At 45.5% G+C, this 17137-nt stretch overlaps 1 protein-coding gene and 1 long non-coding RNA gene across 2 annotated transcripts in view; one reads left to right on the top strand and one right to left on the bottom strand.

Moving 5' to 3' along the window:
- The window catches only part of ADCY6 (adenylate cyclase 6), an 820353-nt gene that overhangs the window by 114931 nt on the left and 688285 nt on the right, over positions 1 to 17137 (bottom strand). Inside the window, exon 22 of the mRNA XM_069653856.1 lies at positions 5665 to 5789. Coding sequence (XP_069509957.1) covers positions 5665 to 5789 — 125 coding nt within the window. The remainder of the gene's footprint in view (positions 1 to 5664; positions 5790 to 17137) is intronic.
- LOC138582512 (uncharacterized) overlaps positions 1 to 17137 on the top strand; it is a 340772-nt gene that overhangs the window by 79808 nt on the left and 243827 nt on the right. The gene's annotated exons all lie outside the window — the stretch shown is intronic.

Genomic DNA, 17137 nt, shown 5'->3' with positions numbered 1-17137 from the left:
TTTCTCTGCCGGGATCGACCGGGGCTTCTCCCGAAGCTTACCTGGGTTCTCAGACTTCCTTTTCACTGAGCCGGAGCGTTGGCTCGTGGTTGACGGCGTGGGTGGCATTGGGCCTGGCCTGGCAGCCAAGGAGCCCGAACCAACGGCGCTCCCAGTGCCCACGGACTCGCTGTGCTTTGCCTTCTGTTGAACCCCGTCGCTGGAGCGTCCTCAAAGGTCTTAGAAGACCGCTCAGACTACTACTACTCACCTGCTGCCGAGCTCTTCGCCTCCAGCCAGTCAGTGAGTCTTTTCTGACAGTCCTTCATGGTCCGGAGGGAAATGTTCTTGCAGAATGCACAGTCCTCCTCCACATGCGACTTGTCTGAGTGCAGGCAGTAGAGTCACCGAGAGTGCTCATCCTCCTTGAACGTTCTGTAGTCCACATCCTGGGCCGTTCCTGAACAGCTTGGATCCAACGGGCGTCAAGCCTCCTTTTTTTTGAGACATGACCACGCGGGGTAGGCTTCAAAGATCTTCTGGAATCCTTCAAGAAGTGAAATTCGACGAAAAATCGCCCTTGAGGGGCGTAGAAAATTCCGAAACAGGTGCCCGTTAATCGGAAGATGAATCAGTGGAGCTTCAGGTTCGAATTTGACCGAAAAATGAGAGTAAACACTTTGAAAAAATGCAACACGCAGTAAAAGCTTGAGAGCTAAGCACGAGGACTCCCAACACTATAACGTGCGATAAAAATCTAAAGATGGCTGCCAGAGGAGGGGCTTAGGTAGAGGGCAGTCATTGGCTGGGGGCAGTATGACCCAGAGACCAGTGATTGTTTAGTAAAAGAAAGGCAGTTCAGAAACAAAACTGAAACTGATTTTATTTTCTTTACCGAGGATTCCAAGCCTGAGGACGGGGAATATTCATGAGCATGTGAATCCATGCCAGATCCCATGCTGGAGAATAAATGTATCTGTAGATTTTGTGGGGACTCGTCCACAGTTGAGTCTCTATTTCATATATGTATACAATGTCCGTATTTGTTAATGTTAAAACATATTTGTACCGTGCACTATCACCACCAGAGTGGTCCCCTGGTGCTCTGGCAGCTCTGAAAAGGGAAGGGGGGGGGGTGGAGTGAGTTAGTGGGAATGAGCGGGAAAAGTGCAAGAGAGCAGTGATGTGCCGTTGGAAGCCTCAGCCCGGTTAACACTATTCGCTCGGCTTGGGGTGCTTTAAGGTCAGTAGCCGTTGTGTGTTGTTATGCTAGTCTATGTGTGGTTTGTTTTGTTGTTGCGCTCTAGTGAAGTTTGTGCTGTTTGTTGTGCTATAGGTTTGTGGTTGTGTTTGGTTAGAGTTTGAGAGGTGTATGCAGAGGGGTGAAATTGTTAGTGGGTTGGTTATTGGCATCGTTGTCTAGAGGTAATTTGCTAAATTTCCACGTTCTTTCTAGATGTGGGGTGTGACTATTTCGGCATTTCTATCTAGATCCGGTACTGGCTAACATTCTCAATCCTTTCTATATATGACGCCCACCAACATTAACAACTGTATCCAAATCTAGCACTGGCCCACCTTTGAAAATCCTGTCTATATGTGAAACAAGCTAATATTTCGAATTCTAACTAAATCTGGCCTCAATAGTACTGCCAATGCAATCTAGACGTGGCACTGGCTAACAATCGCTATTCTATCTAGATGTGGCACTGGCTGACATTCACAATCCTATTTAGTTGTGACGCAGGCCATTGTTCACAATCTTTTCTAAGTGTGGCACATGCCGACATTCGCAATTCTGTCTGGGTCCAGCGGAGGCTAATGTTCACAATTATATCTAGATGTGGTACTTGCTAGTCTTCCTAATTCTAACTAAGTGTGGCACATGCTAACATTCATTATTGCATCTGAATGTGGCACTTTCTAACAGTCATAATCCTATCTAGATGCGACTCAGGCTAATGTTCACGATTCCATCTAGGTGTGGCAATTGCTATCATTCACAATTCCATCTAAGTGTGGCGCATGCTAAATCCATTTTTCTATGCAGATGCGACTCAGGCTAATTTTCACAATTCCATCTAGGTGTGGCACATACTAACAATCATGGTTACAGCTAAGTGTGGCACATACTAACATTGATAATTCTATCTATGTGTGGCACATGCCGACATTCGTAATCCTATCTAGATGCGACGCAGGCTGATGTTCATGGTTCCATCTAAGTTAGGCACATGCTATATTGTAAATATTTGAGTAGATTTGTTTCAAAGTGGGAATGTATAGACTCCACAGAAATATGCAACCGCTTAAATTCTGGAAATCCAGATTCATTGATTTAAGTGATATATATATATATATATATATATACACACATACATACATACATACATACATACATACATACATCTGAAAAGGGATGTAATATAGTCTTCATGGACTGGAGCAAATATATTGGAGAGGCAAACCAGCAATTCTGTGACCAATGTTGCTACATTCTCCAAGATTCTAATCCTTTTCCCGCCATGAGACCTGAACTTATTGCCTTGTTGGAAAAATGGTCCAATTTGGCAATTTTCAATGACAAACTACTCCAATTTAACCTTACACGAAGCCCCAACTGATGATGAGACTATATAACCATGATATGAAACTGGCGTGGCTCAAACTCATTGTGTTCGATTTTGTAGCATTATTAGACCATTTTTGTCTGATTTAATATATCTTTGTGTACCTCCAGCATGTGCTATTTGCATATTATTTTGGCATGAAATGAATGTGTGCATGCATACCCACCTTGGGTGCATTTACAGGGTTTAATATTTCCTTGTGCACGATTTAGTACGAACTGACATGCAATTGGATGAATTTCTAAATTCTTGCCAAAACTGGCAACTATAGATATTCTTGGAATGATTGGCTGTCATCCATGCCGTCAATTTGCAGCAACAAGTGAATTAAATATTTTGAATTAAATAGCAGACTAGATGGTATACAAGCATTTCAATATGGCTGACCTGTTAAACCATACCTGTTCTGGCATAGATGTCTGACCATAGAGTACTGGCACCTGTATTATACTCACAGGATGTGTGGGCGAGTTTACAGCATGATCAAGGGCCCAGGAGGGCTCAAAACACATAGCTGTATGTTTTTCCTTGTGCAGACATTTGTCTGTTTACTATTAAAGAACATTGTTTTGAAATGTTTTTGTTCTCGCTCATTGAACCCACGTTAGTGCAACAGGTTATAATTTGTGAATATGTATTGTGGATATTTCCTTTAATTCATTTTCTTTTTTATCTTGAATGTAATGAGCATGTTCATATTTTTTCAAATATATATACTATGCACAATAATAATAAAATGAAAATTAGTCTGCTGTACTATTTAGAGGTCTCTATAGGAAAGCCAAACATAAATCCACTACAGAGTACATTAGATAGCTATTGTTTCCTACAAGAGTGAGTGGGATATGGATGTTGCCATATACGGTCAGGGTCAATGCCTCTCTCGAAGAACAAAGGCCATTGATGCCAATACCAAATAGGACTAGTGCATGGACTCAAACTTGAATCCACCCATGGGGAGAAATCCTAGGATGAAGCACACAAAATATGAACGTGGCAGTGATTGCTAGCCACAACGTTTTTGAATGGATGCACCCATGTGACTCAGAGCCGAGTCTGCACTAAGACCCAAGCTCTTACTAAAACAGATCGACTCCATCCTTGTTGAACCCAGGGATGAGTACCTAATTACAGAAGCTGCTAACCCAGATAGGAAATGTGGGAGAGCTCTGCTGGTCTGTGGATTCGGCAAAACCGAATCTTAATGTGACACTCTGCTCAACATATGACCACCAGACTGATTGGGGAAACAGAGGAAATTGTGATCTCTTCCCATAACCCAGCGAGTACAGGTTGAAACCCTAAAGAATCACCCCCACTAATGAAGCCATGAGGTTCTATGCCTGCAGAGATACCAGTTACTGTGTGCCACGGTAACCGAGAGACCCTAGAATCTGAAGTCAAAGATATGGCAACAGCAAAGCTAGAAGGAACAATGGTGCTCCAAGGGAGCCTCCTCTCCCAGGAACTGCCTCCAATGGGCAAAGTAATTTTGTTCGAAATGGCACTGAGCAACCAGAGATCGGGAACTATCACTTTTGAACTTCAACCTCGCAATAATTAAAGTATTGACTGCCAGTGGTCAGACACAGCTGAATATACTTGACTGACATTCCCTGAAATTGGTTTTCCTTAGAAATGATACCTGGGCGTTTTCAAAGTCAGGGTCCATCGTTAACAGTGGTCCCTATTTGCAAGATTGGGGCATCCGGACCAGTATCCCGCACAACCAATCAGCAGTAAATCCATCCCTCCCATTGATTCCTATCAAAATAATTAACTCCCGTATGAGGAGAGACAAAACTTCAGACCACCAATGTCAGACTAGGATGTAAAATTATCACAGGCACCAAAAGTGTCCCACATGTGTAAATCACAATTTGTTATTTTTCATAACAAACAGTTTCTGTGGCACATTTTGGGAAAGCTAAGTGGCCAGTGTTGTATTTTAAACCAGATTAAAACTGTAACCCTGGGCATGACCATCTTCACAGTGCTCTCAGTCATCAAACTGGTCCAAATCCTCCTACAAAGCCACCCCACGCTAGTCTGTCAGGCTGGGCCTTATGGCGTTGCCCTACTGAATTAATATGCCAGTCTGAGACAGAAAGTACCCATGCCAAAGTTGGTACTCAAAGCACCTCCTCGACCTTTGACTTCCTGAATGACCCAAACCATCAGGGTCATGACCAGAAAACACACTCGTACAAACGTCTTGAATTCATTTTACTCACCTGTACTCGGCAACAACAATAAATGACCTACCTTTTGGAAAATGAGAAAACAATTTTCCCAACAGCTTTGTGCAGACAGCACTTAATTCAAATTACTATTGTGTTGCCCTTTATCTTAACCCCCACCACTCCCCTGCTGTCCTAAGAGCTGACCTTGACTACTTGACCACTACCACCACTAGGCAAGACACAGAACCCTAAGCAAACCTGTATGCCTAGTATTAGGGAGATCCCCTCAATGTCTGAACACAGGGCTGACAGAATCCTCTTTAACAGGCTGCATGCAGAGGACTGTAGTTAAGATCCAACAAATGCATGATGCATTATTAAGAAGTGAGCGAACCTTGGGAATGCCAAAAACCAAACTCCTGGTTGGCTGTGAAAAGACAAGCATGCACATTCTTTTAGTCAGGACCGGTATCAGTGCTTTTGCCGTTATGGGCTTCCTCAGTTAACCAGTCTCACACTGGTTGGGACAATTACTTCTTTGCTTTACAAATTGTTCAGCTCAATTAACAACCATGAATACAATGGTCTACATTTAAAAATATACAATGGGTTGTACACTTGCAATTTTGCGTTCATTTGCAAGGTTTACCTAACATCAGCTTCTCAATGTATTTGACTCAGTATTTGCTGCATTTTCCCTTTGTACACAGCACATCCGTTACACCTTCATGTTGGACTTGCTGAATCTTAATGCTCTGAATATTGTAGGATGTAACTGCTGCCTGCTCTTCAGATGCTCTACACCATCATGCATACTCCTACTTGCAACAAGTGCTATTACAGTGCCAAACCCAAATATTAGCTGAGCTAACCTGGATGCAATCTGGTACTCCAGTGCTGTCCATGCGACTGGCCACATTCACAGTGTTCCCCCAGATGTCGTACTGTGGTTTTCGGGCACCGATGACTCCAGCTACCACTGGGCCAATGTTCAACCCTGCAGAGGAGAAAAAAGACATGAGAAACACTGTAGAAGGTTGTAGGACTGTCTGGCTAGGTAGGCCTGTGCCAACAAAGAACACAAGCATGAGGCTACAAAGATAGCAGTGCAGTAATAGGAGGGCACTGTGGTACAGGGAAGTCTGGATTTAGCCCTGTGCCATGTAGCAGTTTAGTGATATATGACCACTATGAGTAGGGTACAAGATGCTGCAAAGGCAATCCTGGACCTTTTAAAAACACTGCACCATAATAGGAGGACAGATGCCCACATAGGATGCCCTCACCATGTTCCCCTTCTGTGTCATGCCCAACTTCACGCCATGCAGTAGAAACAGCTACATCCCGCTCAGTAATGGTCTAGCCAAGCTTGGCTGCCCTAGACACCACCCCATCCCCTGCACCACACCCTTCCTGCCCACCTTGCCTCCATCCCCCCACAGTGCCCCTTCATACCACACCGCTAAAATTAGCGTCACTTCAGACAACCTTCCACCCAACCCCCTTGACCTTACTAAAGATGTCTACACCAACATCAACCAGAACTCCCCCAAAGTACCAGAACATTGCCTCACAGCCAACCCTAACCTCACCACCCGCAAAAATAGAGTAGGCTGCAGACTTCACACCCTACCCAGCAAAGCGCCTACAATTCCTATGACTAAAGCCACCAACAAGAACACCAATGCAAACACTGTCACTAAAAGGAGCCTTACTTAATGTCATATCCCTTGTTGCTCACCCCACCGAAATTGCCGACATCATCCGCTCAGCAGATCTAGACTTCCTTGCCACCACAGAAACATGGCTTCATGCTGCAGCAGGTCCTTATCTAACCCTTGCGGTTCCTGACTCCATCCTCAGGGCCGACAGACCTAATGCTCGCGGAAGAGGTGTAGCTTTCATATTCAAATCCTCGCTTGACATTAGATCTGTTACCTCCCTTCCACTAAAGTCATGCGAGCACCTTTCCATTAAAATACAAACTACCCCTAAGAATACTATCACCCTGGAACTAATATACAGACCCCCACGTCCCACATGTACCTTCGAGGTGAACATTACCTCCCTAATAGCAGAGAAATCCAAACCTCTTTCACAAAATATTATTCTAGGCGACTTTAACCTGGGATATAACGATCCTCACGGCATTCCTGCATCCTCCCTTGCTAACGCCCTCTCTGACCACAACTACACTCAACTTAACACTTTACCTACCCATCAGAAAGGCAGAACTATAGACTGGCTCGCTGCCCAAAACTGCAACATCATCTGCAAAGATCCCCAACCTTTTGTATGGACTGACCATCTCCTCTTATCATTTGACATTAGCATTAACAACCCGAACCACAAACAGTGCCCCCCCTGCACCAGCATGTCTGACCAGAAACAAGTGTAACATTACCGCGGAAGCCCTCGCTCCACTGGATCTCCCCATCCTAAATATGATCCCCGACACTTCGGACCTCAACTTACTAGTAGACACCCAGAATGATGCCATGACCAAAGCCATTGATGCCGTTGCCCCACTACAATTACGTAAAGGTAAACCCAGAGCCCATCTCAACTCCTGGTACACACCTGAACTCAAAATACTCAGAAATAAGAAAACCAAGATGGAAACCCTATGGAAAACGACTCCATCAGTGGAAAATAAAATAATCTTACAAACGCCTACTCCCTTTATAAAAAAGAAGTAATCTGCACTAAGAAGGAAACCTACATTGTAAGAATAAATAATGCAGGCTCCAGTGCTAAAGAACTCTTTACCATCCTGAAGGAGTTCGAAAACCCTAACCCACCGACGGACATGTCCGTGAAAGACCAACCATGGTGCACGAGCATCCAAGAAGCCCTTGCTAATAAAATGACTGGCCTGCAAACGAAAATTGAGAACAAAAGACTACAACTTTCTGGTAGTAACTTCCCTACCCCTAAGCTTACCCACGACCCCTAACACCAACCCCGGCTTCACATGCAAAAAGGTACAGAAGTCCAAAAAATCATAACTTCCCTCAAACCATCAAACTGCAAAGGGGACAGCTGCCCCGCACAGATTATCAAAGATGCAGCAAGAGACCACTCCCCATTCATCTCCAAGCTAATAAACCTATCATTCTCCACCAACACAGTACGCAACAATTTGAAACAATCATGGGTCCTCCCTCTTCTAAAAAAACAGTCCCTGCACCCAGCCATTCCTACTAATTATAGGCCTATCACCACTGTTCCCTTCCTGCTAAAAATCCTCGACAGAGTTGCTTACCTGCAAATTCAGGATTACTTAGAGTCCAACCAATTACTAGGATTGCGTCAATCTGGCTTTCGACCTCAACATGGAACAGAAACCACCCTTGTTGACCTCAAAAGTCAGATTGATGACATTAAAGATAAGGGTAAGGCTGCCATCCTACTTCTCCTAGACCTCTCAGCAGCCTTCGACCTGGTCGACCATAAAATACTCTGTAACCACCTCGCCTCTGCTGCCCATTTCTCCTCCTCTGCTGTCACGTGGATACAGTCCTTCTTGGCCAACAGAACCATTAGGGTTTTTTCCTCTGTGGTAGCAGCAGACCCCATCACCTGTGGTGTCCCACAAGGCTCATGTGTTTCCCCCACTCTATACAATATCTTTACAAAGCCTCTCTTTGACAAACTAGACCGTCTGGGTGTCACCTACACAAACTACGCAGATGACACCCAGATACTCCTCACCATCTCTGGCAACTACAATGCTGATGTCACTAGGATCAACAAAATCTTCTTCGTCGTTCAGGCTTGGATGGCCACACATGGCCTCTGCCTGAATGACGAGAAGACTGAACTGCTCCTTGTCGGATCACCTAGTAACCTACAAAAACTGAGCCCCGACTACTCCAACATCATCATCGATGGCAACACTATCCCTGTCGCTAAAAATGTGAAAACCCTCGGCTTTTATCTCGATGCCAATATTAATCTCACCAAACAAGTCAACTCGACCGCCTCAGCTACCGCTTACACAGGGAAATTAATTAGAGCCTGCAGACCCTTTCTATCCACTAATAGCTGCCTCAAAAGCTAGACTATTGCAACAGCCTCTACCTAGGTGCCAACCAATCTATAATCAGTAAACTCCAAGTTCTCCAAAACAATGCGCTACGAGCAGCACTAAACATTCCTAGGCGGGAGCATATATCCGCCACCAGAATCACATGCAAATGGCTCTCCATTCAACAAAAAAAAAAATTGATTTAAAAACTCTCTGCCTCACTTACAAAGCCCTCAACCACCTAGCCCCTCCCTACCTTACTAACAAATTCACCCTGAAACCGGCCATCAGAACCACCAGATACTCCAACACTATGCCTCACGGTGCCTAGATTTACTTCTAAAAGAGCCGGAGGCTCGAGCTTCACGGTTCTCGCCTCCCAACTCTGGAACACCCTGCCCTTGAACATCAAATTGTCCAAATCCTTCCAGTTATTCAGGAAACTTGCCATTGGGTGGCTACTGACAAAAAATCAACCTTAAGCTAGACCTAGCTACAATCTGTATATATTGTACATGCCTCACCTATGCCATTACTGTAAGCATTAACTACCACTGTCTGGATATACTGTATATAACCATGCTAATGTACTACTGCAAATTACTATGTACTGTGCCTTGTAACCTGTCCTAAGCTCCCTCTTACTCCTGGGTCCGGAGCGCTATATAAATAAAATAAACAAACAACGCTGAAGTCCAGAGGGTAGGATGGTCTGCCTTTGTGGACAAAGGTGTAAAGTACTGGGTTTACTGACCAAGCACCGTATCTATAGGGGGTGCTGTCTGACCCAGATACAGAATGTTTACGTGCAGCTTGAAGATGTAAGAGTATACCCATTGCCCTCCACCCACCCAAACCCAGTAGATAAGATAACATTGTGGGGAGGTCTGAAGCTTTAATTAGCTACTTCCAAACAGGCAGAGAACTAAAGGCTTGTGGTCCACCCTGGATATCATCCAGTGTCCAAGAATCAGCAAGAGGACTGAAAAGCATAGGAGGAAGGAGCAATACAATTTTACTTACCTGGAATATTGGTAATGTGGTTTATTCCAATAACCCAAATCCCAGCAGAACATTCTTCCAGTAATGGAGGGAACTAAAGAACTTTTCCCAGTACAAAGTAAAATAAAATTGTGGAAGCTAGGGCACTTACACAAGCCCACCCACACTAGGGCTTGGACCCCAGGTTTGACTCCTACCCGTCACCTGTCTTCACTGAAAGAAATCGGAGGCTTTATGCTCAAGAATTGTCTGCTTTCTTTACACATATTCTTCCCCAGTGCCTCGTGTCCAGAAGTGCTCAACTAACCTATGCCTGAGATCAATGGAATCAATACATCGGGCATAGAGTTTCCACTGTTCAGAAGCTTGCACCCTTGTTTTGTTTGTTTTATGCCTAGTCCTTTTGGCTCAAGAACCGTATGCACATGTCTGACATTTTTTTTCAACCAGAACCTTGTAAAATGGGCTGCATCAATAAGGGACTATCGTCGTAGCACATGCTCCCCAGAAGTTATAGTGCTTGGTTGAATGGAAGCAAAGAGGAGCAGATGGGTCTCCTCTGCCTGTTCTTCTCAGAAAGACTTTCCCTGACAAACCCAGCAAATTGAAATATTTAACTTTTGGTGTAAACCAATGAGCAACAATTTTTCCTTTCTTCAATGCACAGAACAAAGATACAGGTGTTAAGCTCCAGCTCAAGACACAGATACTGTGGATAGGAGCGTGGGGTACTTGAGATAATTTCTTTGTTTTGAGCATGTGCAAGGATAATGTACCACTACTTTGTAATAAAAAGACTTCTGCATAGTTAACAGTGAGTATAACATCTCAAGCACACTGCAACACTCTACTCTGCTCTGACTGCATCCCAGAGGATTCAGTATTTTTTATTTGAGGTATTGGTCAATTACAGTCACACTGGGGCCGCTGCAACTGTTAAGATGGATTTCTGAACTCTGACCTGGTGGGCAGAGGTTCAGAAGGCCAGCCTAGTTTCTTGGAACAGGGTAACCTTCTGGACCAGCCAGACCAATCAAGGTAGCATTGCCGGCGGTCAAGACTAGGTCCCAGGAGGGGTGAGGGTGATTGAAAGCCCACAATGAGCACATACAGCAACGACACTACAAATTACTCAGTCAGGTGTATATAAAAAATAAATATTTATTAAAGGCCTTTCAAATCAAACACAAGCAAAGATCAGTAGCAATACTTAAACGCACACAACACTACTATAAAACACAATATATTGGACTCTTTCTATAAAGAAAGTCAATTTGAACGTAACATTGATAACAGTTTTTGAAGTAATGCACTTTATTTCTCTGTATATGCTACGGCAATGGGTAGACCACTGTTAATCATGCACTATGCACTTTTCTGCTTATATTTTACATTGCATCTCATTAAATATTTTATCACACGATTATGTGCCAAGATCAATATAGAGAAGCAACATTAGTATTTATAAAGGAGAGGGTCCTTTAAATGTGTATTGTGCACATAGCATGGTCATGTCATGACGCATACAACATGGGAAATGTGCTGCGCTTAACTTTTTTTTTTTTAAGCACGCCAAACCTTGAGGTAAATTGGTTTGGATATTCATCATGTAGGATGAAAACAAACCATTTAATGAATTTGCGCACTTGCGCACACAAACACATGATACATTTTAAATATGGTGAAAGGTTGTAGAATCCGGCATACGGCAGATAGCTTTACCCTTTAGCCTCATGAATTCCCCGAAACTGTGTTTAGCAGGGCAGGGGTCAACATTTACCCTGAATTATCGTATAATGAAACCATTCATAGATGGCTGCTTTCTTGCATGCTGCTAGCATTTGCAGCCACTCGCGATCATGTGATCGGAAAGTACGAGAGCAAAGGGGTGGAGCCGATGCCGGTTCTCTTCCCGTTTTATAAAAATGATGGTGTTTCCGCGAACGTGGAGAAAAAAAGCCTGAGGAAGCTTGGTGTTACAAGTGGAACGCGTGGCGGTTTACACCCTGGTGGGGTGAGTGTTTTATAACCTGGATGCCATTAAGGGAGGCATGGGACAGATGCCAACCCTTTTTAAGCTATTATGCAGTGTTGGTTGTACAAGTTTTTTGTAATTGAATACAAACTTTTTTGAGAAAGCAGTTTGGTCGTGTGTGCAGGGATTATGCAGGGATTATTTTGTTACATGTTTTTTCTTTGTAGTGTTACAATTTACCAAAACTCATGTGTTTATATATATATATGCCCTGCCCTGGCGTCCTGTTGTGTTTTGCTGTGTGTCTTGCCTACCACTTTTTTTTACCATATATTAAACTCGTTGTGCTTATTGGATCCGAGTTTGTTATTTTCCCATTGGGACCTGCTACCTCATGCGTGGAGTGCGGTTTTCTTTTCCTCCATGTCTTCACGAATATGGGATACATTACTCACCGTAATCGTATTTCTGATGCTTGTATCTGCTTAGATTCACATGCTGTGCATAGGCCGACATCTAGTGGAAGCTGCGGAGTATTACAGTTTGTTTTTCGAAAGTCGAAAATGGGCGTCGACACAGGCGTGCCAGTAATACTATCCCTAGTGTGACGTCCACTGTACCCAAGATCCCTCACGCGTGTAGGATCCTCAGATTGTATTTTTTCTGACATGAGGAAGCATGAGGAGTAGCGTGAGTACAGATAATCCAAGCAGATAGACAGAAAAGGTAAGACTACAAGCAATCATGCGCCTTCTCTCGGAGGGGAGGAAGGGTGGGTCGCATGTGAATCTAAGCAGATACAAGCATCAGAAATACGATTACGGTGAGTAATGTATCCCTTCTGAGGCTTGTGGAATCTGCTTAGATCACATGCTGTGCATAGATTAGCGAGCAGTACCAGAAGAAGGAGGTGGGATGTGAGAAGGGTCATGAGCAAACAGGTGTCTTAGAACCGCTTGTCCCACTTGTGTATCTGTCTTGGAATGAGTGTCAATGCAGTAATGCTGAGTAAAAGTGTGAATAGAGCTCCAAGTAGCCGCTTTGCAAATGGTGTCGAGGGGAACATTTGCAATGAAAGCCAGAGTGGCACCAATGCCTCTAGTAGAGTGGGCCCTTGGCGTAAAAGGCAGAGTCTTGTCAGAAAGAGAGTAACACAGCTGTATACAGTTGATAATCCACTTCGAGATAGCGCCCTTAGAGACGCGATCCCCCTCTCTGCCTGTAGCTACGGAGACAAACAGTTGATCTGTTTTCCTTAGCGGTCTGGTTTTATTTACATAGTATAGGACCGCCCTACGCACATCTAGGGTGTGTAGTTTCACCTCAGCCGAGCTTTGCGGGTTCTGGAAGAAAGCCGGAAGCTCGATGGACTGGTTTACATGGAACTTGGATATGAATTTAGGTGAGAACCTAGGGTGTGTGCGTAAAACCAGTTTGTCCTTGTGGATAGTAAAGAAAGGATCCTGCACTGACAGAGCCTGAATTTCACTGACCCTTCTTATGGAGGTAATGGCTACTAAGAAGGCCGTTTTATAAGTCAGGTGTTTGAGACTACTTTTATGCATGGGTTCGAATGGGGGTCCCATGAGCTTAGCTAGCACCACGTTGAGGTCCCATCCTGGCGGTGGGTTCGAAATAGGAGGGTGAAGTCTCTTTACTCCTTCCATGAAGGCTTTAACCACTGGTACTTTCCACCACGAGACCTTGTTATGGGATGTGGTGTAAGCCGAGAGGGCTGCCAGGTGTACTTTCAGCGAGTTAAAAACCAACCCTGCATCCAGCAGGTGGAGCATGTATGTCACAACGTTGGAAGGAGTGCAATCAACCGGGTTGATTTGTTTATTCTGGCACCAGATAACGAATCTTTTCCACTTATCAAAGTAACAGTGCCTTGTATTTGGTTTCCTGGACTCCTTTAGAATGTCCATACACCTCTGTGGTAATTTGAGATGTCCAAACTCTATGACTTCAGGAGCCATGCTGCTAGGTTCATAGAGTTGGGTTCCTGATGCACTGTTTGACCCTGTTGCTGGGACAGTAGGTTGTACCAGGCTGGGAGTCTGATGGGTTCGCACACCGCCATCCTGCGTAGGTGTGGAAACCATGGTTGTCTCGCCCACATGGGAGCAACTAGGATGAGCGTCATAGATTCCTTGTTCATCTTGTACACCACCTTCCTGATGAGAGGAGTTGGTGGAAAAGCGTACGCAAACATCCCTGACCAGTTCATCCACAGGGCATTCCCTTGGGAGTCCGGCTGGGGGAACCTGGATGCAAATCCTGGGCATTGTTTGTTTTCGCTTGTGGCGAATAGGTCTATAGTGGGGAAACCCCACTGAGAGAAGAGATCTTCTACTACGTCTCTGTGAAGGACCCATTCGTGTTCTTCTGGGAGGGAGTTTCTGCTTAGAGCATCCGCTAGGGAATTGAGCTCCCCTGGAACATGTTGCGATGACAGGAAGATGTTCCGTCTGAGTGCCCATATCCATATTTTCTGGGCAAGCTTGGACAGATTTGGCGAACGAGTCCCCCCTTGCTTGTTCAGATAGAACATGGCTGTCGTGCTGTCCGTCCTGATCTGCACCGACAAGTTCAGTAGATGGGGCTCGAACGCCCTTAGCGCTCGGAATACTGCCAGAAGCTCTAGCAGATTGATGTGGTTCTTGGCTACTGAGTGAGACCAGAGACCCTGAGCTGTGTGGTGGAGATGGTGAGCTCCCCACCCAGTCAGGCATGCATCTGTAGTCACCACGGCTTGTACTTCGGGATCGTAAAAGGGTTTCCCCTTTGCGAGATTCTCTCTTGTCCACCAGTGTAGGCTCTGTACGAGTGTTGGCGAAACGACCACTAGATCGTCCCAATGACCACTTGCCTGAGACCACTGTTTCGCCAACCATTCCTGCATGGGACGCATGCGCAGACGCGCGTGGGGGACCAGGTAAATGCATGACGCCATCATGCCCAGTAACCGCATAGCTTTGCGTACTGTTATCTGTTGACCTGACTGATAATGCGGAATTTGCAGAAGTATATTCCGAATTCTCTCTTCCGAAGGGAAGGTCAATCCTTTCTGAGTATCTAGGATAGCTCCTAGAAACTGTTTTGAGGTGCCTGGCACCAGACTTGACTTTTTCTCGTTGATGGAGAAGCCTAATTCGTGGAGGAGGTCGATAGTCCTCTGAATGTTTGACCTGCAAATTCCTGGGGTTTCCCCCGTTATGAGCCAGTCGTCCAGATAAGGGTACACCGGGATTGCTTCCCTGCGTAGGTGTGCAGCCGCCACCGCCAGTACCTTGGTGAATACCCTTGGTGCTGAAGCTATCCCGAAGGGCAGTACCTTGAATTGGTAGTGGCGACTGTCCACCTTGAAGCGCAAGTACTTTTTGTGCGCTGGGAGCATGGAAATATGAAAATAAGCATCTTTCATATCCAAGGTTGCCATGTAATCCCCCTTTTTTAGGAGGGGGATTACCTCTTGTAGCGTGGTCATACGGAATTTTTGGGGCTTGACATATTTGTTGGCAGGCCGTAAGTCCAATACTGGGCGCATTGTCAAATCTTTCTTTGGCACAAGGAAGTAAGTTGAATAGATACCCTTGTTTACCTGGTGTCCTGGGACGAGTTCTATCGCGTCCTTTTCTAGCAGAATGGCGATCTCCTCGAGAAGGATCCTTTGATGCTCTAGGGAGTGCACTCTTTGTCGTGGAGGATGATTCCGGGGACGCTGCAGTAGTTCTATACAATATCCTGCGGATACTGTTGACAGCACCCATCTGTCTGAGGTGATCCCTTCCCAAGCCTGGGTGAAGGTGGAAATGCGTCCCCCTACTGGGGTTGCGTGGCAAGGGACCCTGAACTGAGCGTCACTGTTTTGGTGGAGGCGTGCCACCGCCCTTGTTGGGGCTGCCTCTGCCTCTTCCACGACCTCTCTTGTTACCCCTGCCGTAACTCTGGGTAGACTGCTGGTTGTTATTCCATTGTGTACCTTGTCCCTGGGCATAGTTGCCTCTTTGTGAATTTTGGCCGCGTGGGCGACGAAAATTATTGTTCCCCCTCTGGTTAGGGGGTTTGTTGGTAAGCTGGCCAAGGGATTTGAGAGTCTCATATTCATCTTTGGCATTTTTAAGTGCGTCTTCGACCGCTTTCCCAAACAATAGGTCGGGTTCCACTGGCTTGTCTATTAAAGAAGCCTGGGTTTCTGTCTTGAATCCCGACTGCCGTAACCACGCATGTCTCTTGATAACAGTACCTTCTGCTATCAATCTCCCTGCGTTGTCAGCGGCGTCGAAAGTTGCTTTTAAAATGCAACCAGACACGGCTCTCCCCTCTGCCGAGATCCGAGCCAGCTGGCCCTTTAACGGTTCTGGAGCAGAGGCAATGAGCGCCGCGACTTCTTCCCATTGATGGCAATTGTAACTAGCCAACAGGGTGGTGGAATTCGCAATCCTTGCTTGGTAGGCGGACGTTGAGGCTACCTTTCTGCCAAACCCGTAAAGTTTTTTGCTCTCCTTGTCGGGAGGAGCTTCTGATGAAGATAAGGGCGTGCCAGCCCTCTTTCTAGTGTTGGTCACCACTAGGGAATCTGGTTTAAGATGTCCCTTTATATACAGAGGGTCAGACTGGGCTGCCCGGAAAATCTTTTCAATTCTGGGGTTGACAGCTCTGGTGAGGTTAGGATTCACCAGGGAAGGATCTATTCTTCGTTGGATGGATTTGAGGATAGGGATGGTCTGAGCGACCGGTCTTCTCTCTCCTACAAACTCCTCCGCGAAGTCCCTTTCCTCCTGTACACCGTGGGTGTCGATGTGGAAGTGTTCCGCTGCTCGAGCGAGAACCTCGTTAAGGAGGGGCTGGTTATCAACTGGAGAGTCAGTAACTGGGGCTTCGCTTTGTACTGGGGAATCTACTCTGTAAATTTCCTGCTCATCTTCTCCCTCCTCCAGGTCCTCATCCTCTGCATAGTACTCTGTCCCGGTTTGTTCTTCCATAATTGCAAACTCCTGGTCCTCTTCAGGGAAAACTTGTCCCTGATAACTGGGGAGTGGAGTAGAATATGGAGTGGAGTAAGGCTGAACCTCGAAGGGTTCAGGTCTTTCGACCCGGGGCTTTTTACTTAGCGGGATAGGATCGGAGGAGCCTGAGGGTGTGGCCCCTTGAGGGTTATATGAAAGAAAGTGTACTGGGTTCTTATCATAAAAATCAGCCAAGGAAGACATCCTAGACATAACCCTGTCTATGTCTTCACTGGACCATTCCCTGGAACAGGGTATTACTTTAGCAGGTGATTTATTTTCAAGGGTAGACTTGTGTTTGCTTGTCTGCTTAGGCTTTACAGGGG

The sequence above is a fragment of the Ambystoma mexicanum genome, chromosome 3q (assembly GCF_040938575.1).
Source record: "Ambystoma mexicanum isolate Mex_15411 chromosome 3q, UKY_AmexF1_1, whole genome shotgun sequence".
In the NCBI taxonomy this organism is placed as follows: Eukaryota; Metazoa; Chordata; class Amphibia; order Caudata; family Ambystomatidae; genus Ambystoma; species Ambystoma mexicanum.
The sequence above is the reverse complement of the archived record's forward strand: the minus strand, read 5'-3'. Positions and strand labels throughout refer to the sequence as shown.